Below are 25,563 nucleotides of genomic sequence, written 5' to 3'. Positions count from 1 at the left end.
AAGGAACACTCACACACTTTGTGGAATTTAGATTTATACTTTGGATATTCCAAAATACAGTGGTGGAAGAAGTACTCAAATGTTTTACTTAAGTAAGAGTATCAATACTAGAACGTAGAAGTACTCTGCTATGAGTAAAAGTCCGGAATTGATTTGAGTAAAAGTATTCGTGTCAAAATGTATTTAAAGTACCAAAAGTAAAATAAATAAAAAATAGCAGATCTTTAAGCTCACAACGCGTTGCGATGCGACGCGTTGTGAGCTTGTAGATCTGCTATTTTCAAATAACCTAGGTATAAAATAGGGCTAAAGTGGTTAAGGTATGTTTAATAATGAAATACTTTACTGTACTTTGTACTTAAGTACAGTACTTGAGTAGATGTACTTAGTTACTTTACACCACTGCTAAATTAGCAGATCTACAAGCTCACGACGCGTCACATGCGATGCGACACATTGTGAGCTTGTAGATCTGCTATTTTTTTTTATACGTTTGGAAAAACTTGAAATGGTTTCAATCATTTTGAATAATTTTTTAATTTGCGGTTATTGCGGTTATATTGGGTTATATTGGGCGTTTTTGGGCGTTTTTTTGATACCTTATTCGGTTTTAGGGTTAGGGTTGGGTTAGGGTTATGTTATTTAATAACATTATTTTTTTTTTTTTGTGCACGACTGCATGCGCGTGTGTGTGTATTACTATACTTGTGAGGACCAAATGCCTCCACAATTGTAGTAGAATATGAGACATTGTGAGGAACCTTTGTCCTGGTTCTCACAAGAGAAATGCTTGTTTTATGGTTAAAACAGATTTTTTTAGATACCTTTACACTTAGTTGCACGTTGGCGTCGTGCACCGAAAAAATGCTGATCTACAGAATGACAACTTGTAGATCGGTGTACGCACACACACACTGTGTGTGTGTGTGTGTGTGTGTGTGTGTGTGTGTGTGTGTGTGTGTGTGTGTGTGTGTGTGTGTGTGTGTGTGTGCGTGCGTGCGTGCGTGCGTGCGTGCGTGCGTGCGTGCGTGTGTGTGTGTGCGCGCGTGTGTGTACATAGTGAGTTATCATTTCATCAGCAGTGTGTGTGTGTGTGTGTGTGTTCCTCCAGAACAACAGGATGTTTCTGTATCTCCTAGATCTGACACAGAGACACTGAGCCGCCGTCATCGCCGCACCTGAACCCAGCACAGAGTGGTTCAGTGAAAGTGGAATGGAAGGTGTGCATGTGTGTCAGTGTGTCAGACGATACTTTGTAGAAGGACAGAGTGCCATTAGGACAGTCTACATACACTCCTACTCTGTTAGAGCCAAAGAGAACGTTAGAATGGACAGAGAGTTTAGTTTCCTTCCCATTGTGACAGACATCATAACTGCTGTTCTGGATACTATCCCAACATTCCAGAATCCAGGACTTGTCATTCATTCCTATACAGTCTTTACCCTTTCCTTTCCTGTTGATTCCTTTGTATGTCACTGATATCTCAACATATCCACTCCACTCTACCTCCCAGTAACAGCGTCCAATCAGACTCTCTCTACACAGAACCTGTTCATAGCGGTCAAATCTGTCTGGGTGGTCTGGATATGGCTGCACCTCCTCCACATATGTCACCTTTGTGTTGTTCTCAGACAGAGAGAGGTTTCTGTGTGCTGTGTTTGGATCCAGTGTGAGTTCACACACATCTGATGAGAGAACAACACACAACACAACACCAGTTAACAATATTACTTCATCTTCAGTGTTCATTTAACTCTGAGAGTGTCCAGCCTGTAAGGGTCCATTTGGTTCCATTTATACTTCATCAAGGTATAAAGCCTGATTTATATTCATATTTGTATGACTTATATGTCACCAGTGGTGTAAAGTAACTAAGTACATTTACTCAAGTAATGTACTTAAGTACAATTTTTTGGTACTTTTACTTTACTGGAGTATTTCCAATTTCCAGTACTTTTACTTCTACTCCACTACGACTCAGAGGCACATATTGTACTTTTACTCCACTACAATTATTTGAAAACTTTAGTTACTAGTTACTTTGCAGATATATAAATTATTACATTATAAAACATACATTAACCACTTTAGCCTTATTTTATACCTAGGCTATTTGAAAATAGCCGATCTGCAAGCTCTGCTATTTTCAAACATTGTAGTACTTTTACTTGTGGTACTTTAAGTACATTTTGATACCAATACTTTTGTACTTTTACTCAAGTACATTTTTCATTCCGGACTTTTACCTTTAATAGAGTAATTCTACATTGCAGTATTGATACTTTTACTTAAATAAAACATTTGAGTACTTTTTCCACTACTGTATGTCACCAGTGTTGGACAAAGTACTCAACCGCTTTGGGATGCCCAAAGTACTTGAGTTGAAGTAAAGATACTTCCGGTCAAATATTACTTAACTACACAGGGGGGTCTGTGTGTGTGTGTGTGTGTGTGTGTGTGTGTGTGTGTGTGTGTGTGTGTGTGTGTGTGTGTGTGTGTGTGTGTGTGTGTGTGTGTGTGTGTGTGTGTGTGTGTGTGTGTGTGTGTGTGTGTGTGTGTGTGTCTGTGTGTGTCTGTGTGTGTCTGTGTGTGTGTGTGTGTGTGTGTGTGTGTGACAAACATAACACACATAAAGTCATCGTAATATTAATTATTTTCATGCAACAAAGCTGATCTACAAGCTCACAATGTGTCTTTTTCCCCCTGCCTGTTTCTGGGTGAGATATGAAGTTGGTGTTGGAAATTATAAATCAAAGTGTTGAATCATTTGGGTGTAAATTGGTGTCATGTGGTTACACAGCATGCACAGTAAAATCCTCACTGTTCATTTCAGAGTGTAGAAGAAAGGACTCCTGCACACTGTCTTCTTCACTTGTATAATTAAAACTATAGATTTATGGAGAACACATATAACTGACCCCCATTTGTACCTAAATGGACCCTTATGCTTCATTTATACTCACTGTCTTTCAGTGGACAGTGATCAACTGCATTTACTTGAGTACTGTATGACTTTCACTCCACTACTTTCCAAAGGCAAAGATTACATTTCTAGAAAGGGAAAAAGTACATTATGAACTAACCACTTAACCCATAAAGACCTGGAACGCATCTGTGTCATTTTTTATTTGAGCTAAAAAGCATTATTTTACACTTTTATATCTGCTATTTTTGAAGAAACGTGAAAATGTGTGCAAATCTTTGAATATATATATTTTTTTAAAGTGAACATTTAAAACTCAAATCTTTGCTTCTGGGGGGTCCCTGGAACAACATATTTTGAGATGGGGGTCGGCGGTGAAATAAATATAATTTTGGGTGGTCCTTGACATGAAAAAGATTGAGCACCACTGATATAGAAACGTACATTTTTCAGAATACTGTTGTGAGCTTGTAGATCAGCTATTTTCACTATTGCTATCACTATTCACACTCTTCTTATTTTCTTATTCTTATTTTTTAATCTTATTTTTTGGGGGAAAATATCTGAATTTCAAGATAGCAGTGCATTGATATTAAAAAATTAAAAGTGGGCCCAGACTGCTGGCCTTGCGGTTCGGGCACCTATGCTCATAAGTAGCCTGACAGCGCACCACGGGTTCGAGTCCCGTTCCAATCTCTCTCCCCCCCGTTTCCTGTCCATCTCTACTACAAACTATAAATAAAGGCATAAAAGGCCCTGGAAATATATATTTTTAAAATAAACAAATTAAAACGTGTATTTTGTTATTTGTACTTTTGGATACTTGGGTATCGAACCCGAGACTTACTGTCAGGCATCAGAGCCTGTGGTGCATGACTTAACCATTCAGCTATTCACGCCCAGATTTTTGGGGAAAATGGAAACATTTCAATACAGAATTGCATTGGTTTTAAAAAGAACATACTACTGATTCAAAAGCACATTATTTTAAAATACTTAATTATTCTTAAAAGCAACCACTAAAGTACTTTAACTCAAGTAAACATTTGACAGAGCAGCTTTCTTGCAGTTGACTAATATTTGACCAGGAGTATCTATACTTTGTACTTTGTACTCAAGTACTACGGTTGAGTACTTTGTATACGACTGGTGACATGTAAGTTATACAAATATGAATATAAATCAGGCTTTATACTTTGATGAAGTATACATGAAATAAATGGAACCAAATGGACCCTTACAGGTTGGTCACTCTCAGAGTTAAATGAACACTGAGGATTTTACAGTGTGAGACCCTTTCACAGAAAGAATAAGCTCCAACAGAAGAGCAAAACAGTCTGTCTGTCTGTCTGTCTGTCTGTCTGTCTGTCTGTCTGTCTGTCTGTTCTCTGTCTGTTCTGTCTGTCTGTCTGTCTGTATATGCATGATAATTCTTCACAGTAGGATGTTACAGAATGAATTTCACATGCTGCTGTGTATGTGCTGTTCATATAAATAGGATGTGTGATACTTTGATATCATGAATAAAACAGATTAAACACTTACACTTCCTCAGACCTGGCTTCAGCATGCACGCCCCACAATGGTCGACACTGGGGATGAAGGAGACACAAAGTCAGGCCTGCATATTCTATTTGATAATAGAAACAATGATTGATAATAATGTTATGCTATTACACTTTAAACAGTACTACACAGCATCACAGTATAATGTCCCTCTAAAACTACTAGTCAAACTCGCACTGAGTAGCAAGTCTCTCCATACCTGAGGGTCTCCAGTTGTCCAGCAGAGCGCAGCTGTTCTTCTGAGTCTCCTCCTAGGTGATTGTAGCTCAAATCCAGGACTTTGAGATGGGAGTTGGATTTCAGAGCTGCGACCAGATAAGAACAGCCTACTTCTGAGACCATGCAGCCTGACAACCTACACACACACGCACACGTACGCACACGCACGCACACACTATTAAATGTGTACTCTGTAACCACTCAGCTATAGAGCACTGCTGACGTCACTGCCAGTAGAGGGCGCTTTTGGCAGGTTCTTGGCTTTACTTTTTGTGTTGATATCCTCATTGGGGAATCTTAGATCACTTCATATAAGAACTGTGTTCCAAAAATAAACACACCACCCTGGTGATTTTTTACTCAGGATCTGAAGCATCGACTGAAGGTGTAAATGTACAAATTTACCCAAAGAGTAACACAATATAAACACTAGAAACGAGTCAAACAACCCAAAGACTACATTTCCCATGAACACGGCTGCTGTAGAGACAGTGATTTCAGACACGGAAGTAGTAGTTCTTAAGACTTTTAAGGCAGAATTCATTCCATTTTCGTCAAAAACAGGCTGTATCAAATATGAATGAATATCATAAACGATGCAGAGCCACCCCCTGACAAAAACGCCAGGGTGGTGTGTTTATGTTTGGAACACAGTTCTTATATGACGCTATCTAAGATTCCCAAATGGGGATTTCAACACAAAAAATAAAGCCACGAACCCGTGAAACAACGCCCTCTAGTGGCAGTGACGTCCGACTTCGGTGCTCTATAGCACCTTGTGAAACACCTTGTCGGGCGGTTTCACGCTTTGCATGTACATTACACATTCATAAAGATATTAGTTAACCTTATTTAATATTGTTTGTATTTGACATGATACATAAATCAATTGAATAATATATCCTTTCTAAATCCTAATGTATGGAACACGGTCATTACCGCAATTACCCATTGTTGTCCAAAAACAAACACAAAGTAAGTAGCATGTTAAGATGCACCAAGGATGACCAATTTAAGTTTGTATCTACGTGTATGTATTATTTACACACTGATTTCAGCTCTAATGTTTAGGTGAATGACAGCCACGTATGTTATGATTGTGACTGTGGGATTAACACATTTTGGATGAAAAATGTTCTTATGGCTTTTCTTCTCCTCTCTGCTCAACATTGCTTGTATGCGTGAGTACCCACCATAGGGCAGAATGGGTCACAAATGGTCATATGCTGAAAAGGTTCAGGAATACTGACCTGAGTGTCTCAAGTCTACATTGTGAACTTCCCAGTCCATCAGCGATTAGTTTCACTCCTGAATCGAGCAAATCATTGTTGCTCAGGTCCAGTTCTTTTAGCCTAGAGGAGCTGGAGCTCAGAACTGGCGATAACATCTTACAGCAACTCTCCGAGAGATTACAACCACTCAGCCTGGGAAGAAAACAAACAAACAAACAAAAACAAAGAGCAACAAAACACATCAGTAATACAAATAAATATTGTAAGAGAAGGATGAAATAATAAATTAATCTGGTTCACGTACAGAGCTCTATTGGAGGCTTTGACTCACTCACTCACTCACTCACTCACTCACTCACTCACTCACTCACTCACTCACTCACTCACTCACTCACTCACTCACTCACTCACTCACTCACTCACTCACTCACTCACTCACTCACTCACTCACTCACTCACTCACACACACACACACACACACACACACACACACACACACACACACACACACACACACACACACACACACAAAATGTGTACTCTGCATGTATCCATTCTAGCTAGCAGTGGGTGCTGTTATTACAGCAGTCAGGTAAGAGTCCCAGTTGCTCTGGGACTCTATGACACATAGACTTTGTGGGCAGGGTGGCGAACCGAGAACCTTCTGATTCCCAGGTGGCCTCTGTAACCACTCAGCTATGGCACCTTGTGAAACACCATGTTTGTGCTTTGCATCTACATTACACATTCATAAAGATATTAGTTAACATATAGTCTCCGCCTTGCCAAAGGCATGGTGAGAGAGTATGTTTTACCCTCCGTCCGTCCGTTTGGTGTGTGTGTGTGTGTGTGTGTGTGTGTGTGTGTGTGTGTGTGTGTGTGTGTGTGTGTGTGTGTGTGTGTGTGTGTGTGTGTGTGTGTGTGTGTGTGTGTGTGTGTGTGTGTGTGTGTTACCAGCTAATCTCCGGCACCGTTGGCCCGGTCGCTCCGAAACTGTGCACACACACTCCCTGGATGCCAATTCAGAACCTATGCCCCAATTTTTTTCACATGGGCCTGTTATAGCGCCACCAGGAGACCGATTTGTGCAAAACCCCTTTTTTTACATTACTCCTACAGATTTTATCCAAACGTCAAGCAAATCGGTACACAGTATCTCTATAGTCATGTGATCAACACATATCTGTCCGATTTCCCATATTCCATCCTCATTGCCTACGGTTGGCTTCCAAAGTTTGCAGGATTGGTCCGTTTTGAACAAAAAGCCTCAAACTATGCACGCAGCTTGCGATTTCCGTGAAATTTCACAAACACATTCCCACTAGGCCGAGGAAGAAATGCCACCCTTTTCACATTGGCCTGTTATAGCGCCACCAGCATGTCTAATTTAGCAAAACACATTTTTGGAACAAAATGCCTCAAATCATGAATGCAGTGTCTGATTGCCATGAAAGACGTAAGAATAAATGGCACCCTTTTCACATTGGCCTATTATAGCGCCACCAGGAGGCCAGAATAACGTACCTGACCTGGCGGAGACCTGTGCTCCGAGGAGCACTTTTTCTAGTTTCATATTTTTTGTCTTTGACATGGACATGAACCAATTTTTTTTTGCTCAACTGCTCAACATTGCTTGTATGCGGGCGTACACACCATAGGGCAGAATGGGTCACAAATGGTCATCTGTTGAAAAGGTTAAGGAATACTGACCTGAGTGTCTCTAGGCTACATTGTGAACTTCCCAGTCCATCAGCGATTAGTTTCACTCCTGAATCGAGCAAATCATTGTTGCTCAGGTCGAGTTCTTTTAGCCTATAGGAGCTGGAGCTGATAACAGGCGATAACATCTTACAGCCTCTCTCCGAGAGATTACAACCACTCAGCCTGCGGGGTGGGGGGGAATACAGTTAACACAACGATTGTGTTATCTTCATGTAAGGAAAAGATGAAATAATAAATGAATTTAATTATCAGTTCACCTACAGAGCTCTATTGGAGGCTTTGACCACTGGCAGCAGCCTCAGAAGAGCCTCCTCTGAAGCAGAGTACTTCTTCAGGTCAAACACGTCCAGCTCTTTTTGTGATGACAGCAACATGAAGACCAGAGTTGACCACTGAGCGGGAGAGAGTTTGCCTGTGGAGAGACTTCCTGAGCTTAAGTACTGTTGTATCTCTTCCTCCAGAGACTGATCATTCAGCTCATTCAGACAGTGGAGCAGATTGATTGTTCTCTCTTGAGAGGAATTCTCCCTGATCTTCTTCTTGATGTACTTGACAATTTTCCAATTGGTCTGCGACACGTTTTCATTCTTCTGTTTCAATAGCATTTTTAAGAGAGAATGATTGTTCTCCATTGAAAGGCCCAGTAGAAAACGGAGGAACAAGTCATAGTGTCCATTTGGACTCTGCAAGGCCTTGTCTACAGCACTCTGATAGAGGTAATTCAACTTAGATGTGTCTACGAACAGCTTAGATGTGTTTATAAACGGCGTAGACCACTTGGAAGTTGTTTGTGACAGTAGGTTGACACCCGTGTTGATGAATGTGAGGAACACATAAAGCGCAGCCAGAAACTCCTGAACACTCAGATGGACAAAGCAGAACACCTTGACATTGTGCAACCCACGCTCCTCTTTAAACATCTGTCTGAACACTCCTGTGTACACTGAGGCATCTTTGATGTCAATGCCACACTCTGTCAGGTCGTCTTCATAGAAGATCAGGTTGCCTTTCTCCAGCTGTTCAAAAGCCAATTTTCCCAGAGACAGAATGGTCTTAATATTGTCTGGATTCAAGTCAGAATGTGTCAGAGCTTCGTCCTTATTCTTGGTATTCTGATGTTTGGACTGAACCACGACAAAGTGTATGTACATCTCAGTCTGGGTCTTCGGCAGCGCACCCTTCCCCTCTGTTCTCAAGATGCTCTCTAGAACTGTACCAGTGATCCAACAGAAGACTGGTAGGTAACACATTATGTGGAGGCTTCGTGATTTCTCCACGTGTGAGAAGATTGTTCTGGCCTGGTTCTCATCATCACTGAATCGCTTGTTGAAGTACTCCTCCTTCTGGGGGTCAGTGAACCCTCTCAGCTCTGTCACCCTGTCAACATACTTATCAGGGATCTGATTGGCGGCTGCAGGTCGTGAGGTTATCCAGATGCGAGCGGACGGAAGCAGGTTTCCCATGATTAGGTTTGTCACCAACACGTCCACTGAGGTTCGCTTTGTGACATCAGTCAAGATCTCCTTTTTCTGGAAGTTTAAAAAAAACCTACACTCATCTAGGCCATCAAAAATGAACTCAACGTGGGACCCTTTGCTGCAGATTCCTGCTAGGTTGATTTCACTAAAAAAGTGTTGAAGAAGTTCCACCAAACTGTAACTGTCCTCCTTCACCAAATTCAGCCCTCGGAAAGTGAATGGAAATATGAAGTGGATATTCTGGTTGGCTTTCTCTTCTGCCCAGTCCAGAGTGTGCTTCCCAATTACAACTGTTTTACCAATACCAGCCACTCCTTTCATCATCACTGTTCTGATTGGTTCATCTTCTCCAGGTAAAGGTTCAAAGATGTCTTCAAATCGTATTGGTGTTTCTGAACTGTCTTGTTTACTGAACGCTGTTTCAATCTGTCTAACCTCATGTTCATTATTGATCTGTGCACTGGATCCCTCTGTGATGTAGACCTCTGTGAAGATCTGATTCAGATGCTTTTGTTTTTTTTTGGTCTGGCTTATTTGTGTCCAATCTTCCAAACACTTAAGCTCCTTCTTCAGATAAGACTTGAGTTGTTGACACCCCAGTTGAGTTTCTAAATGACCATAAAACACAGATGCATGTCGCATGTTTTGTTAAACAGTGGTGGGCTGGTTACGAAAAAAGTTATGCATTACTCTTTACAAAACGTATTATGACTTTACTTATTCCTGCCAACAGTAACTTGTTATAGTATACATTATATTACTTTTCTGGACTGAGGATATAACATACAAATGCAGGCTTAAAGACCTGGTAAAATGGCTTTTTTTGTAATTTCATTTTGAAGTTTCAGTCTGAAACAGCGTCGGTTTCAGACTGAATCCCCCTCACGCTATGAAACACTTGAGCTGTCGCTCACGCTGCCCAAGGGAGAGAGAGGGCCAGCTGTGAAGCATGTGTGTTACTACGTTGCTTATTTCTAACCTAAAATGTTTTCAAATAAATATTTTAGTGTGCTGATTAAGTTTAAAATGAGTAATACACCATTTGGACTTCATCTTGAGATTCAAAATGGCGTAGTCCTGTCTGATTGCAGGAACGTGCGGTTGTCTATGTCATCATGCAGTACCTTTTTGTTTGAGGAAGTAATTAAGATTGGCCTTTTAGGGACTTTTAATAGGCTGCTGCAAGGCCCTCACTCCTACCCTCACAATCTTACCGATATGTCTGAGTCATAGTGTCGAGAGCTTTGTCAGAGTAGACGTTGTAGGACATTGAAGTTAGTCAACACACTCCATTATGTGTTATTACATATGGAGTGTGCTGACTCTGATCAATTAAGATATTAAGATATTAATCGATCAATCGATAGAGGCCTCTACAATTCTGTATTGCATTGGTGATCAAAGTCTTTAAAATGTATATCCATGTTGTACTGTTAAATGGCGTCAGATTATAAATGATGTCAAGCAACCAATCATTCCATAATTTTGATACAGAATGGAATAAGACTACAAAATAAATATCCCTCATCAATACCACATCTTCATTGTTTCTATTTGCAGTGAATGGTAGAGATATGCTTGTAGAAAAACATTAAATTGTGAATTAAGGCTTTCTTACTGCTCTGTACAGTCTTGGCAGTTAAATCATTTGATTAGTATTGTATAGACAATAATTCTTATTAGTAACAGCTCTGGTCAGATTCTTTCATAACTCACCATGTTTAGCTGAGTCTTCAGATGGAAGTACAGGTCCTGCATTAGGAGAGGAGGATAATGAGTGAGCTCTGTGAGTGGACATGACATTCATGTAATGGGACTCTGGTTATTATCTGGGGGAAATTACATTCATATCTTGCCAGTAGAACTACTACATTTGCCTGGTACCAATATCTGTGGAGCTGACACTGATGCTGAAGTTGACTAGACCACCAAAGTGACCGATTTTTCTTTCTTGACAATGACGACTGTATTTCATTGTGTCACTATTTATACAGTAATGCAGGGGACAGCAACCTTTGACATGAAGTGCCATATTTTTTATAAATGTGAGTGAGTGTTACATGTCAACATCATGTTTACTTATAACACCACATACAAATAAAATATTTCTAACAGATTTTGATTGTCCATATACATAAACATGTTTCTTCTTCTTTAGAATAATTGCCAGTGATCACCCTCCCCTGTGCCAATGTTGGCACCCATGCCTCAGGTTGACTATCCCTGCAGTAATGTAATATGGAATAATGTTGTTTACATAAGTTGATGTATGGTTGATGCATCACAATTGCTCCCTGATGATACAAGGTGTTTCTAGTATTTAACCTGATGGTAGCTGTCATGGCAGAAACACATCCACTCTATGGAAGTGCTGTTATAAATTGTATTAAAGGACGACTTCACACATGTTTAACCTATCTTCGTATAATTGGTCCTCAAATAATGCTCATGATAAAATGGATCATTTTTTTCCTACTTGGTCTGTGTCTCATAGAAGGGCTGTGGACACTTCAGAAACCAGTCTACCAGTGACATTGTTAGGCAGGTTTTCTTTTTTCAAACAAGATTCCACATTTTAGATTTTAGATTGTTATTAAAACGAAAACAGTGGCTTCCATTATAGAATGCCAACTTTCCAGGAATATAAAGCCTGCCGTTTCTATTAGCTTGGATTCCCCATCGAAGATGTCACTGGTAGACGGGTTTCTGAACTGTCCACAGGCCTCCTCTAAGACACAGACCAAGTAGACTGAAATGGTACCATGTTATAAAGAGCATTAGTGAGGACCAATTATATGAAGATAGGTTGAAAATGGGTGAAGTCATCCTTTAAGGTTGTTGCATAAAAAAGTTAATTCAGTAGTACATCTGATCTTACCAAGCCTCTCCAACAGGTGGGGTTCGTGTTGTTTAAGGGCATTGTAAAACGCTGTTTTGACAACTGTTCCACCTGGATCTAACACCATTGTATACAGTTCCCTCATTTGGTCCATGCTTGTCTTCTCGGCTTGAATCTTGGCATAGACCTCAGGATGGACCATAGTTCCTAGACTGTCTACAATAGGCATGACTGTGGTAACCTTTTGAATGAACTCTGGCCTGTGCTGGATCACAAAAGCCTCTCTTGCTGTTTGCAAGAGAAAAAAGGAGTTGTTTAGATTAATGCATCAAAGAAAAATGTAATTATATAAATAGAAAATAACACTGTAGCATCTCTACATCCCCACATAAACATAGCAGTGTTACAACTGGTACGTTTATAGTTTCAGAATAAGATATTGAGGATGGACAACCTGGCAAACAAAATGTAGCACTAGCCAACAAACCACTCACTGTACCAAGTGCAGAACAAAAACTCACCTTTTTCTGCATCCGTTTTTTCTGAAGTCAAGCTGTCAGCAGCATCCTGTTGTACACAGTCATGTCATTTGAATCATATCATACCTGAGTGCTATTAAACAATAATGTATTGTATGGTATTGGCTACAGTATGGTTTTCAACCTAAAACCCACCACCTGGGATGGTTTTCTGTTAGATCTTATATTACAATAACCACTAATAACAGAAAGAGCTGGCTAAGGTGACATAGTGGAAAACAGAAAAGTGACAAAAGCAATGGATGTTTCGGCCCTTCGACCATCATCATCAACATCATCATCTAAGTACCGAAATGTCTCCTTGTGTCACTTATTCACTGTCACCTTTTTTCACGTTGTAATTAAAATATGTAGTTTTTCTTTCAAAGAGCCTCAATGTCTTTCTGTCAGTGTGCAAGCCTTTTCTATTATTGGTGGACTTTAATGCTGGCCTCTCGCACGTTGCTCTAGCTTTGGTAAAGGCTTGAGTTCATAGAGCAAACTTTTCTACTTTATTGGATATACAAATAACCACCCAGTATTGTTTTAATACATTTCACTGGGCCTTGTTTAAAGGGTAAGACCACTTTGGTAGAGGTTTGGGTTGTGTAGTTACCTTGCCATGATGTAACTCCAAAGGTGGGCAAGAAATCAAAAATAATTGCTCCATTGATTAGAAATTGATAATTCAAAATATGCTCCTCATTGACTTACATTGTACGGTAAAACAGCTCTCAAAGTCACTCTTTTAGCACATAAATGAACCCAAACATGGCTGATTCAGACAATATAGAGCATCACCAAACCCAGTACTGTTTGTTTTTTTAATAAAAATGTAAACTTCCTGTTGATTTTACTATTTGAAGATCTGGATCCGGATCCGCCGATCCAGTCCGGGTTTTCTACTTATTAAAAATGGCAAAATCAACAGGAAGTTGATATTTTTATAAAAAAAAAAAACAGTACTGGGTTTGGTGATGTTCTATATTGTCTGAATCAACTTTGTTTGCGTTCGTTTTTGTGCTAATAGAGTGACTTTGAGAGCTGTTTTACCGTACAATGTAAGTCAATGAGGAGCATATTTTGAATTATAAATTTCTAATCAATGGAGCAATTTTTTTTAATTTCTTGCCCACCTTTGGAGTTACATCATGGCAAGGTAACTACACAACCCAAACCTCTACCAAAGTGGTCTTGCCCTTTAAGTCAAACTTATACTCCAGGGTAAATGGTGTCTGAGGAGAAGAGGCCTGCAGAGAGAGACACTGCACACGGTGCACATCCAGAATGAATGAATGAATAACTAAATACACAAACATCACTACATAACGATGCAGAGGCGACAGAGAAGCAATGGACTAGAGAGCAGTAAGGTGGGGTTAAAGTACTGCTCCTCCTCAAATGGACAACCATGTTCAAGCAGCAGCAAGAGTGAGCATTTGTTGTTGCTGGACTGTTTTGAGACATTTAGGAATATCCCAATAATTTAAGTAGCCTATTGGTAATGCCAAGCAAATATATCAAGAGCCAAAGTGATATACAGTATTTTTTTTCTTTTTCTGGTCTGTTTCAAAAATCTATTTGAAGGATAACAGTAGGTGTAGAAGCTGTAAGGGACATAAAATGGGACATAAGATGAATTTCTAGGCGTCGTCTGAAATGACCTTAAAGCTGCCTTAAGTATGAAAAGCTTGACTGTTAATGTCCATTCGTCAGATTTACGTTTGTTTTATTGAACTCAGTGATTTGCCCTGCTGCCCTCAGACTGTTGGCCATGGACTTTATTTAGCTCTTCCTTGTGGATCTACCATGCAGATGTTTACCTGTGAAAGTTATCATGTGGTATAGGCTACCATTCTATGTGAACCTGAAAATGCCTTGATAGTCTTTTCACACCTTACAATATGTCTAAATCTCATATACATACCTGCTGCTAATATGGACCTACTGAATGTGTTGCCACCTCACAACATGTCTATAACCTACTGTAATTTTTGATTTTTGCCTCTCTGTGACATGTTTTTTGATGAAAAATGATGGAGCTTGCACAAAAAAATAATTTCACCCACTTTTTACACCTGTTTACTGTGATGTGACATGTATTCAGATTTTGATCCTGAACCTTTAGTCATGATGTGTGGTCATCTGAAAGCTGTCTGGAGGACAAAGGTTGAAGCTGTTTACCTGCTCTGAGGAAGCTTTTGTTTCTCCAGAATCAACACCTTCCACTCTGGACTCCATCTCTTTACACTGCTGTTGAAACAGACGTAGATTCCATAGACGTAGATTCCATTATTGAAGATATGTATATGTAAAACAATATACCCATTTTTGAAAAATCTAAACACACTTTTGAAAATATAAAGTAGCAGATACAATGTGTCACTTGCTGATGCATTGAGAGCGTTAGGTTGGCTATTTTTACTACCTTTTAAAGTGAAAGATATAGGGATCAAGTTGCATTGATCACCTCTTAGAGTCTTCTACTTCTTTGTTGATCAATGGAAAATTATGATCAAATAAATTGGTTCCCTTATACTGTACCTTTAAATATATAGCCAAGACATCAGCCTACTTATGTTGCAAATTACGTTGATAAACTGTTGATTAAAGGATAAATAGATACATCATTATAATTGCGTTAGCACACCTGAAACCCAGTATTGTGTTCAATGAATGATTACACTGTTTTGTCTCCTTGGGTTGCAAGTTAGTGGCATTCAATTTAAGTTTGGACTTAACATTTTTATAAACATCAGTCTATTGTTGTTTTGTGTACATTTCAATCAAAAACATGAACATTTCTGGGTGATCTTGTATACACACACGCATGCACACACGCGCGCGCGCACGCACGCACGCACGCACGCACACACACACACACACACACACACACACACACACACACACACACCATAATTACATTATTTTGACAAATGATTACACTTTTCAAAAGCATAACAAAAGCATAACCTCTTACAGACTTTGAAAAAGGAATTGACACATTGATATGAATTCAGGGTCCCCTGCTACACATGTCCTCCGTGTGACTATTCTCATGTTAGACCCCTTTGTGGCAAGTTTGGTGTGGATCGGAGTAATGGTGCGCCTCACAAGTCCAGATGATATGTTAGGGACATCCTCCATAGGTCAGCCCACCCACCCTCTAGGTCATTTAATATATTGCATAAATAAAAATATATGTTATACATTGGTAGAATCCACTATGTGTTCATTTACTGTACGTGTTAAAAGATTGACTTTGAGACCCGTGTCATTCTGCATGGGTAGAATATTTTGGATCATTCATTTCTGAACAACAGAGCACCTATATCAAAATCCAGTGCAACGATAGTTCATGTAGACACGGAAGGCAGAATGTTTATGTACTTCATTCATACTCCCTGGACCCCCCCCATTCGCTATCAGTTATACAGTCGTACTCCTTTAAGTCAGTACGTTCAATGTCATTCTCATTCGCTTCAAGCTAATTACTCACGCCCTCAGCCTCATACACACAGTGCAACTCGGGCGGTTCATTTAAGCAGCCTCTGTTCTCTGTTCAGTCTACGTGCTTCGCTGTCTAAGCGGTGTGTACAGCTGCTTGTTTTCATATTCCCTCCACCTCCCCGTGGCATCTAGTTAGTATTGTTATAGGTTGATTCTGTGTTTGTACTGTGGTTCTATGATTCTGTGTATTGTACTGTGTTCTATGGATTGTACTATGATTATGGTTGTTTAATTATGCATTGAAGGTTCAATGTTATGTTAAACTGTATTTTATGCTTATGCTTTTATGCTTTCTGTCTCTCCTCCGTCTCTCCCTCTCTCTCTCCTTTCCCCCCCGACACGGTCGAAGTAGAAGGCCCCCACCCTAGAGCCTAGGGTCTGCCTGACGTTTCTCCCAGTTAAGAAGGAGTTTTTCGTTGCCACTGTCGCAAAATTTCTTGCTCAGGGTGGGATTGTCGGCCTCTTCTCTACATGTAAAGTGTCTTGAGACAACTTGTTGTGATTTGACACTTTAATTAAATTGAATTGGATTGAATGCTCTGCTCTGCTCTGGGGGTTGTGATTGAAGATCTGTGTCATGTTTGAACAGGAAAAGTTAATATCACATGAGCAGAGTCACACCGCCAAACTTGAATGCAATATCATTGCATATATGGGTAATGGTTAATATGGTAATGGTTAATACATGGTTAATGGTTCATTAATCAAATCAAAATCCACCAACTATCTAGTAAATATAACTCATTTTCCTGAGCTTCAATTCTATTCAATTATATACTGTGTCACTTTGTTGCCAATAGTTTTTTGAACACTGGTCAGACATTTTACAGTATACTGTACCTGCTTGTCGCTATGTGTATATATGTAGATCATTTTAGATTTTGGCCTCTCTGTGACATGTTTTCTTTACCCGTCTGATTTTAATGTATTTTATTTCCCTCTCCCCCTGCTCCCCTCTTATTCTGTTTTCTTCTTTCTGATAGTAAAATATGATGAGGCTTGCACAAAAAACTAATTTCACCCACCTTTACACTTATATATTACACATATACTGTGATGTGACATTAAAATGTATTCAGATTTTGATCCTGAACCTTTAGTCATGATGTGTGGTCATCTGAAAGCTGTCTGGAGGTCAAAGGTTGAAGCTGTTTACCTGCTCTGAGGAAGCTTCTGTTTCTCCAGAATCACCACCTTCCACTCTGGACTCCATCTCTTTACACTGCTGTTGAAACATTTGTACATTACATTAATGAAGATATGTAGCCTGCTCAATGTAAAAACAAAAATCATGTGTTAAAAGATTGACTTTGAGACCGGTTTCATTCTGCATGGGTAGAATATTTTGGATCATTCATTTCTGAACAACAGAGCACCTAGACATCTCACATCTACCAAAGTGTAATTTTGTTTTAACAGAGGCTATGTTATTGTGTACAGTAGTGTACCAAAGTTTACATGGCTTGGTTGAATGTTTCATTCTGATTGGATGAAGCAAGACTCTTAACCCCTAATTGCTGCTCATTGCTCCTAGTTGTTATAGGATGGGTATGCAGAGGTGCATATAAACATATATATATATACATATACATATATATATATATATATATATATATATATATATATATATGTGTATATATATATATATATATACGTATATATATATATATATATGTTATGTCACAGTATGATTGGAAAACCAGAAAGATAGTAAAAGGTGCACTCATTTTCACCGACGGAGGCGTGCCGTCTGAAGGTGACTTGAGCCAAGAGAGGCACTGCCAAGCGAGCTTAGGCGAGCGAGTCCCCATGCCGAGCGTTGCGAAGTCACCTTCAACCGACTCAGCACCGTCCAAGTTATGTACCAATAGGGACAGAATCGTAAATCATTGTCCCCCCTAGTCTCGGTACCTCCGAGACGTCATCTATTCTTTTGACGTGGGGGCCCCGCCACGCCGCGTGGGAGGTGGACTCAAAGAAAATGAGCACTCCTTTTTCAATCTGACTGTTTTTTCAATCATACTGTAACATATATACACTTATACAGTAACAAAAAACACCCCAAGGAGTGAGGACTATTCTATTCTAATCTATATGGAGTTGAAACGGCAAACACTCAGAGGGACCTAATAATTCAGCTCTAAATGAGTCAACTGAAAACAAGTGAAAATGGGTTGAATTTGCATCATGTCTATAATATGCATCCAAGCAATACATCGTTTGACATATCGTTTTAATTTTTTTATGTGTTGACTAATGTTGGCCACATACATATTTTATTTTGATGGTTGGCACTATTGTAATTGATTTTGCATGACAAATGGCATTCTAATAACATGCAAGCTTTGCTTCCACTTAAGTCTGCCTCCGAGCAGACGTGAGAAAGATTTTTGATTAATCAGACTCCTAACATGAAAAGGTGCCTACATGCCATACAGTCCTGTATCTTCGCACAAAATATGTGCGGAAAGAAGCTTAGTGAATGAGGCCTATTGTCACTTACAGCTAAACATTGGTTACAAAAATGTTTTTGAAAACATTTGAAGCGAGAAATAAACAATGCAGTAACTGAAAATTGATTAAATTTGATCAACACTTCTAGTTGTTTTCCGAGGCACCGCGTTGCACTGAACCACCTGGCATTTATTAATGTATGCCAGGAAATCTTTCGTTTTGTTGTTACTTTTGGGTCAATGTATTTATTTATTTATCAAGTAGTCGTTTAATAAGCAGGATAATCAATGTGGAGCAGGTCATTATTGAGAAATAAACCCCTTCAGGGTAATTAGACCCCTCTGCTACGCGCCAGAGTCTAATCATCCTGTCTCCCCATTGATTATCCCTTGCATAACAAATACCATGTTACTGTATTATGTACTTATAATCACACAAATGTTAAACATCAAAGAAATGGAGGACAAACAGCTTTGTTTCAGAAAGTGACCATGACACAATTCTCCAACTCCTATATAAAGCACACAGAGGGGGAGGGGCAGTAGCTTGATTACATGAAGATCAGATCCATGCTACTGTAGCATCACACCACAATATAATGTTCTCTGTAGAAACACAACACTGTAATCTATGCATTTATATGTACATGACAGTTATATTAAACACTATACTCTAAATGAGAGAGTGTGTGTGTGTGTGTGTGTGTGTGTGTGTGTGTGTGTGTGTGTGTGTGTGTGTGTGTGTGTGTGTGTGTGTGTGTGTGTGTGTGTGTGTGTGTGTGTGCGCGTCCCTTACATAATGGATTACCAGCATAGTCACATGTAATGTTTATTATAATCAAAGGGATAATACGCATTTACACATATAGTGTAGCAGTAGATGACTCCAGATGATCCCTTATTGATTGAAAGGAGCACTTCAGACATTTTCAACCATATCTTCATATAATTAGTCCTCACTTATGCTCATTATAAGGTGGCACAATGTATGTCTACTCACTCTGTGTCTTATTGGTGGGATGTGGACAGTTCAGAAACCTGCCTACCAGTCCATGCAGATTCCAAGCTAATAGAACCTACAGCCTTTCTATTCCTGGAACGTTAGTATGCTGACATAGAAGTCATTGTTCTTGCATTAATTAATAAAAATTAAAACAAAGTTTGTCCACATCCTCCTCTGAGACACAGAGTGAGAAGACAGTAATGGTGTCATCTACTTATAATGAGCATTAGTGAGGACCAATTATATGAAGATATTTAGAAATTGGGTGAAGTGGTTCTTAAATAAATGACTGCTGTCATGAAGGGAAGAGAACAGATTCACACAACTTTAGACATAATTAAAACGTTATAAGTGTTGTATGTTTCTACATACAATCTGTATCAAAGGTGGATAAAATACAAAGGGGTCTGAGATGATGAATCAGTTTAAACTCTACAGCGGAGACATCAATGCATCAGTGATCAGGTGTTGTCATTTCACAATAAGACCACTAGATGGTGCACATTAACCACATTAAATAACAAAGACTCCATTGGGGAAAGTTAAAACAGTTGTATTTTAGGTAGGCTATGTTGAAATATGATTGTAGTTAAAGGAGGTTGTGTGGCATGGTGTGTTTCATTCCTGGGGAGGTGAGGGTGTTTTGTTCACTTAATGAAGGAAATGTTTCAATGTCCAACTCACCCAATCTGTCAGAGCTGTCAGCTCTGAGACTTAATGACTCACCAGTGGAAGGAGGTGTTTGTAACAATCTGTTGTTACCTGGTGTTTCTATCTGGTTATAGAAAAAAAAGTATCAGCATTATCTGCCACCATCACATTCAAAGTAGTATTCGCCCCAAAGATAGAGAAACATTTTGGGGGTGATTTGTTGGTGGTCCCGCACGCCTTTTTGGGGGGATGTAAGCTGGGCTTTTACAGTTTGTTATAGCAATGTCAAAAGGTTATAATACTGTAACTTACTCGACCCATATGCATGACACTACTGCTGTTACCTCCCTATCTGCCTGCTGCATCTAATCTCTATATACAAACAGTTGTTTAGCTCAATCCACAACAGACGTGTAGGCTAACACTCATGATTTATCAAGGTTTTAAGCACAATCAACAAATATCTTTCATCATTTAAATTAGAGAGGTGTTTATTTTAAAGAGATGCACGAGGGAACAGATCTGCCGCTACAAACTAACGCATTGTTAGTTTGTAGATTTGATCTTTTCGGCCATTTATGCCTCAGCTCAAGTCTATCACGTTGCCGGGCGGCGGGCGCCTAAAGTAGCAAATCTACAAGCTCACTCACAACATGTTATGGCATTACAGTAGGCTACTGTACATGTCGTGAGCTTGTAGATCTGCTACTTTCATTGACAGTGTGCAAATCAGGCTTTAACAGCCAACAAAGTTACATCAGAGCGGATTCCAATTCAGTCAAAAATAGCTAAATCCCTCATTTAAATATTGAGGGTTTAAAACATTAAAGTCTGAAAAACACATCCAATAGGAATCCATGAATAAATAGTAATAGTAATTCAATATGTAGTGGGGGTCCCAGCTTCATCTCTCTCTCAGCTAAGGGGTCTTTGGGCTGAAAAACCTTTCAGACCCCTGGCTTACAGGGTTCTGAAAGGGGCTAATCAGTTTATAATACAGCACGGTCCTAGTCTGGCGAGCCAGACAGTTGCTCCCACAGATTGTGTAATAGTTAGAGACTACCTGCTTCCCAATGCTCCCTTGCCATTGTCTGGGAGGATGTTGCTGAATTCCCATCGCCTGGGAGGCGTTTGAGGTGCTGAAGCCGTTTAGGATAATAATAATCATAATCATAATCATAATCATAATCATAATCATAACCATAACCATAACAATAATAATATGGTTGATGCAGTCAGCTCTTCACTACATATAATTAAGTTTTCATTACAGGTTACTCAAGTGTTCAAAATTAAATAAAAATGCCATTTGGTCCGGAAAAGTAGTGTTGCCATGGGAATACAGGCACCAGCATTATATAGATGTTGACCCAGTTCAAAAACTATTGTTATCAGTGAGTTTTGGAATTAATTCATTCATTGCATGAATGTACACACATAAAATACATTAAATAGGCTTTACATAATCACTGTCATTTGCCACTGCTCCTAATAGAGGATAATGGATACAAGCAGAGGACAAATTCCACTAGCCTGGAAACCAGACAAATCTGCCATTGCAAAAAAATGTATATATTAGTGATTAGTCTGACCATGCCAGGCTAAAATTCCACATGAGCTATGTGCACATGTACTGTGATAATACCACAACAACAACTAAAAGGGGACATAAATACTTATTATATTACAATGACATGCCACTTCACTTCACCTACTCGTCAAATATGTTAAATATACACAAATCCACGGAGCGCTGCCCTGCGCACGGCCATTGCTGCGGTGTCAACGCTACGCGGACGCGACACCGCAGCAATGGCCGCCTACAGGCAGCTACAGGCAGCGCGTCTGTGGATTCGGCTATACAGATAATCAAATGTGTTTTAAAAGACTTGTGATTGCACAGACTTCAAGCACAGACTTATGTATCTTTTTAACAACTAACACAGGGGTCTTCAACAGGGGGTCCGGGACCTCAAGGGGGTCCTCAGAATTACTACAGGGGGGCGTGGTAGGATATTTTTTTTTACATTAACCACTTGAACCCTAACATCCCTATTCTGAAGATAACTTTAGCCAAAAATAGCAGATCTACAAGCTCACAACGCCTCGCTTGAGCTTGTACTGTGAGCTTGTAGATCGGCTATTTTTGGCAATGAAGTTTGGTGTAAAGGGCATTTGACTGTAGGGCCAATCACAGCGCGTCCTCGCCGGACATGCTTGCAGAGACTCTTGGGTAATGAAGTGAAAGACGTTGCCATGTTATTTGTGTAGATAATCATGTTATTTGTATAGATAATCAAATGTGTTTTAAAAGACTTGTGATTGTTAAAAACAAGCAAAGACAAATGTATCTTTTTAACAACTCTATAGCACAGGGGTCTCCAACAGGGGGTCCGGGACCTGTCCTCAGAATTACTACAGGGGGGCCGCCAAACCATTGCGTGGTAGGATTCATTTTTTTACATTAACCACTTGAACCCTAACATCCTAACATAACGTTTGTCGGTTTGTCCGTCAGCCTCTACAATTACACCATCCTGTGCTAATACAATCTATTCATCAAACATGTGTAATATTACCTGGTGAATTCACATCCAGATCAGGTCAAAGTTGATCTTCATCTGCAGAGGAGACAATGAAAAAGAAGACAATGTTTCTTGACCTTCATCAGTACAATGATATGATGACACCTGGTGATCATATTCTTTATTTGGTCTATAAAAATGACAATCAGTCAGTCAGTCCTGACTTAGTATAATACAATGATTTGTGAATGTGATTGTTATAGTGTATGATGTTCAATTTTATATGACTGGTTTATGTTTTATGACAATACATACACTCTTTAAGCCAGTGTGACAGTAGTGTAGGTGTGAAACATCACATACCTGCTTACATATTCATGAGCACAAAGCACATTGTGACAGTACTGTGGGCGGGTCTGGAGGTGACTGGAACTAAAGGCAGCCAATCACCTGTTGATACCCTATAAGTTTGTCACACACACACACCCACACCCACCCACCCACCCACCCACCCACCCACCCACACACACACACACACACACACACACACACACACACACACACACACACACACACACACACACACACGTTTGTATTACTACACGTGTGACCTGTGAGAACATAGACATTTCAGAACAGCAATTTTATGAATGCCATTTTGTTGGTTCTTTTTTCGTAACCCTAAAGCCTTAAATAGACGATCTACAAGCTCACAACACGTAGTGCTGCGACACCTTGTGAGCTTGGAGATCGTATTGTCGGTGCACGACACCGGCATGCAACTAAGTTAAAATAAGACATAACTCCAACCTCAACCACTAAACCTAAACTCACAATTACTAATCCTACCTTAAAACAACCATTTAAATTCAATTTAAAATCACAATATCCATTTCTCTAATTTACTATACTTGTGGGGACATTTGGCCCTCACAATGATTAATGTACTCATGTACACATTAGGAATATACAAACATCCACATAAAAGACTTCATAACCAGAAGACTTCACATAACGCATTAAACTGTCATAGTTGTTTTATGCAAAGAAACACTATTCAGGGCCGGATTAACGCTTTGTGGTGCCCGCGGGGCCAGGGTGCTGAGGCACAGGGGCTGACATTTCTAAAAGGGCACTTTTGGCCGTACATAGTACTTAAGCCAGTCTAACAGCAACATAAGCGTAGGATGTGAGACATCACATGCCTTGTCGCCCGGAGGGCAGTTGTTTGCATGAATCGAGATCCGTGGCTGGCAAAAGCCGAACAAGTAGCTTCTGTGGTACCGACACCTCAGGGGCCTTCATATGGCACTATGCCCCATAACAGTCAAGGAGGGCCCAGCTCAGCGGCTCAGGGGCCTTCAGATGGCGCTATGCCCCGTAACAGAGCAGGGTCCAGCTGCTCACCTAAGAGACGAGGAGATATTAAAAAATGTGTTGGCCACCATAAATGGTGGACTAGTAATCGCCTCTCTTAATGCGGAAAGAGCAAATGTAGAGAGAAATATCGAGGAACTAGGAGAAACAAACTCCACTCTTAATGCAGAAAGAGATAATGTGGAGAGGAATATCGAGGAATTAGGAGAAACAATGAGAGAGAGAGAGCGTCAGAGGGTAGTGATAGAAATCAGCGATGATGAAGACAGGATGGAATCAGACTCTGGGAACAGAGATGCTGTGATAGTGTTAAAGCAGTGATGAGGAGAGTGACATAGAGGAGTTGTAGCAGGGGAGTGAGGAGCACAGGGAGGTGGAGTTAGAACAGGGTCCAGAGGCGACACCCCAACAGCAGCAGCTGATAAGGTTGAAGTTGCAACGACCACAATCACCAGGCCGCATCATCACCAGGTTGCATCATTCCCTGGTCTACGTACGTGCCTTCCACTCCAGGAAGGGGGAATTCACCTACCCCTCCATCATCACCGGACAGTCCATAAGAGAATCAGTGGCGATGAGGGAGATCAGAGCGATCCTCCACCATATTGTTTCATATATTCATTGTATGGATGCCTTATGCCTAAACTGTGTTCAATTGATGAACTGAGTACTGAGGAGGGTACTTAAAATCTTTTTCTGTTTCAAGCTTGAATGCAAGGGGTTAAAATTAAGATATGAGAAAAGACAGGGCCTACAGTGTGTGTGTGTGAGAATGACGAAATAGGTTAGCAGTGAAAGAAACAGCTAGAAAAGAGGAACTTCTAGTGGAGGACAGGAAACCATGAAAGCTGGGCGAGGAGCCAAAAAGCTTCTTTGAGAAGAAAGAGTAGAAATACTCTATTTTTACTCTACTCTCTATAAGAATAAAAATACTTAAAGACAGTAAAATGTAAATGAAATAAGAAGATATGGAGTAACAGAATAATGATAAAGTGTGGTAATGCTTACTATATTCTTAAAGATTGTGTTGATCACTAGAAGAAGTGGTAAGGATGAAGTAATCACTGAAAGGAGTGTTAGGGAGGAAAGTATAAAGATAGAAGGTAATGTAGTATTACAAGGGGGGAGAAACGGCCTTACTAGATAGACTGGGTGTAGCACAGTAATACACTGATTAAGCGATAGTGGGGTGAAGAGTAAATGCTTTATACTTAAATAACAGTTTATTTGGGTTAGTTAACTGACGATAAGTAAACTGAGATAAATAGTATACATATATAGGAAAATAATGGTCACGACTAGTGTAGGGTAATAGCTACTGAGACTATGGAAACATAATTTCCCTAAGGGTATTGCATATGGTGAAATAGTGTGTAAGAATAGGGAAGAGGTGATATGTCCCAAACATAGATTAAAAGGGTCATGACGCATCAAGCACACAGTCACGCTGACCATGGGGTAATAAACGGGATATGGTCAAGAGAACGTGGGTGGTAGGACAAATAGGATCGGCCAAAATGCCCTTTATAAACAGTGTTCAGAGAGC

General features: G+C 39.9%; 1 protein-coding gene across 2 annotated transcripts; it reads right to left on the bottom strand.

Annotated features, from left to right (window-relative positions):
- Positions 1 to 497: 497 nt before the first annotated feature.
- On the bottom strand, positions 498 to 23,042 carry LOC311040399 (NACHT, LRR and PYD domains-containing protein 3-like). Of its 2 annotated transcripts, XM_084050658.1 has the most exons (14): positions 23,004 to 23,042; positions 22,695 to 22,736; positions 20,149 to 20,239; positions 17,165 to 17,233; positions 14,683 to 14,751; positions 12,502 to 12,547; positions 12,020 to 12,268; positions 10,858 to 10,893; positions 7,925 to 9,749; positions 7,652 to 7,825; positions 5,960 to 6,133; positions 4,690 to 4,845; positions 4,470 to 4,516; positions 498 to 1,686 (listed from the first exon to the last, which is right to left on the bottom strand). In XM_084050658.1, exons 4-14 carry the CDS (start codon positions 17,219 to 17,221, stop codon positions 1,136 to 1,138), a joined length of 3,384 nt encoding a protein of 1,127 aa, XP_083906784.1. In that variant the 5' UTR covers positions 17,222 to 17,233; positions 20,149 to 20,239; positions 22,695 to 22,736; positions 23,004 to 23,042; the 3' UTR covers positions 498 to 1,135. The 2 variants fall into 2 exon arrangements, with proteins under 2 accessions (XP_083906784.1, XP_083906785.1); XM_084050659.1 differs by lacking the exons at positions 22,695 to 22,736; positions 23,004 to 23,042 and having other exon boundaries at positions 20,149 to 20,371.
- Between the last annotated feature and the right edge of the window lie 2,521 nt (positions 23,043 to 25,563).

This window comes from Gymnoscopelus microlampas (genome assembly GCF_963454915.1).
Source record: "Gymnoscopelus microlampas genome assembly, chromosome: 24".
NCBI classification, from domain to species: domain Eukaryota; kingdom Metazoa; phylum Chordata; class Actinopteri; order Myctophiformes; family Myctophidae; genus Gymnoscopelus; species Gymnoscopelus microlampas.
This window is presented reverse-complemented; position numbering and strand designations above follow the sequence as displayed.

Coding starts and splice junctions, on each gene's coding strand:
- LOC311040399 (XM_084050658.1), bottom strand. CDS start 17,221: ATGGAGTCCAGAGTGGAAGGTGGTGATTCTGGAGAAACAGAAGCTTCC. Junction 12,548..14,682: donor CAAAAGCTTCCTCAGAGCAG/GTAAACAGCTTC, acceptor TGTGTACAACAG/GATGCTGCTGACAGCTTGAC. Junction 4,517..4,689: donor GGACAACTGGAGACCCTCAG/GTATGGAGAGAC, acceptor CTTCATCCCCAG/TGTCGACCATTGTGGGGCGT.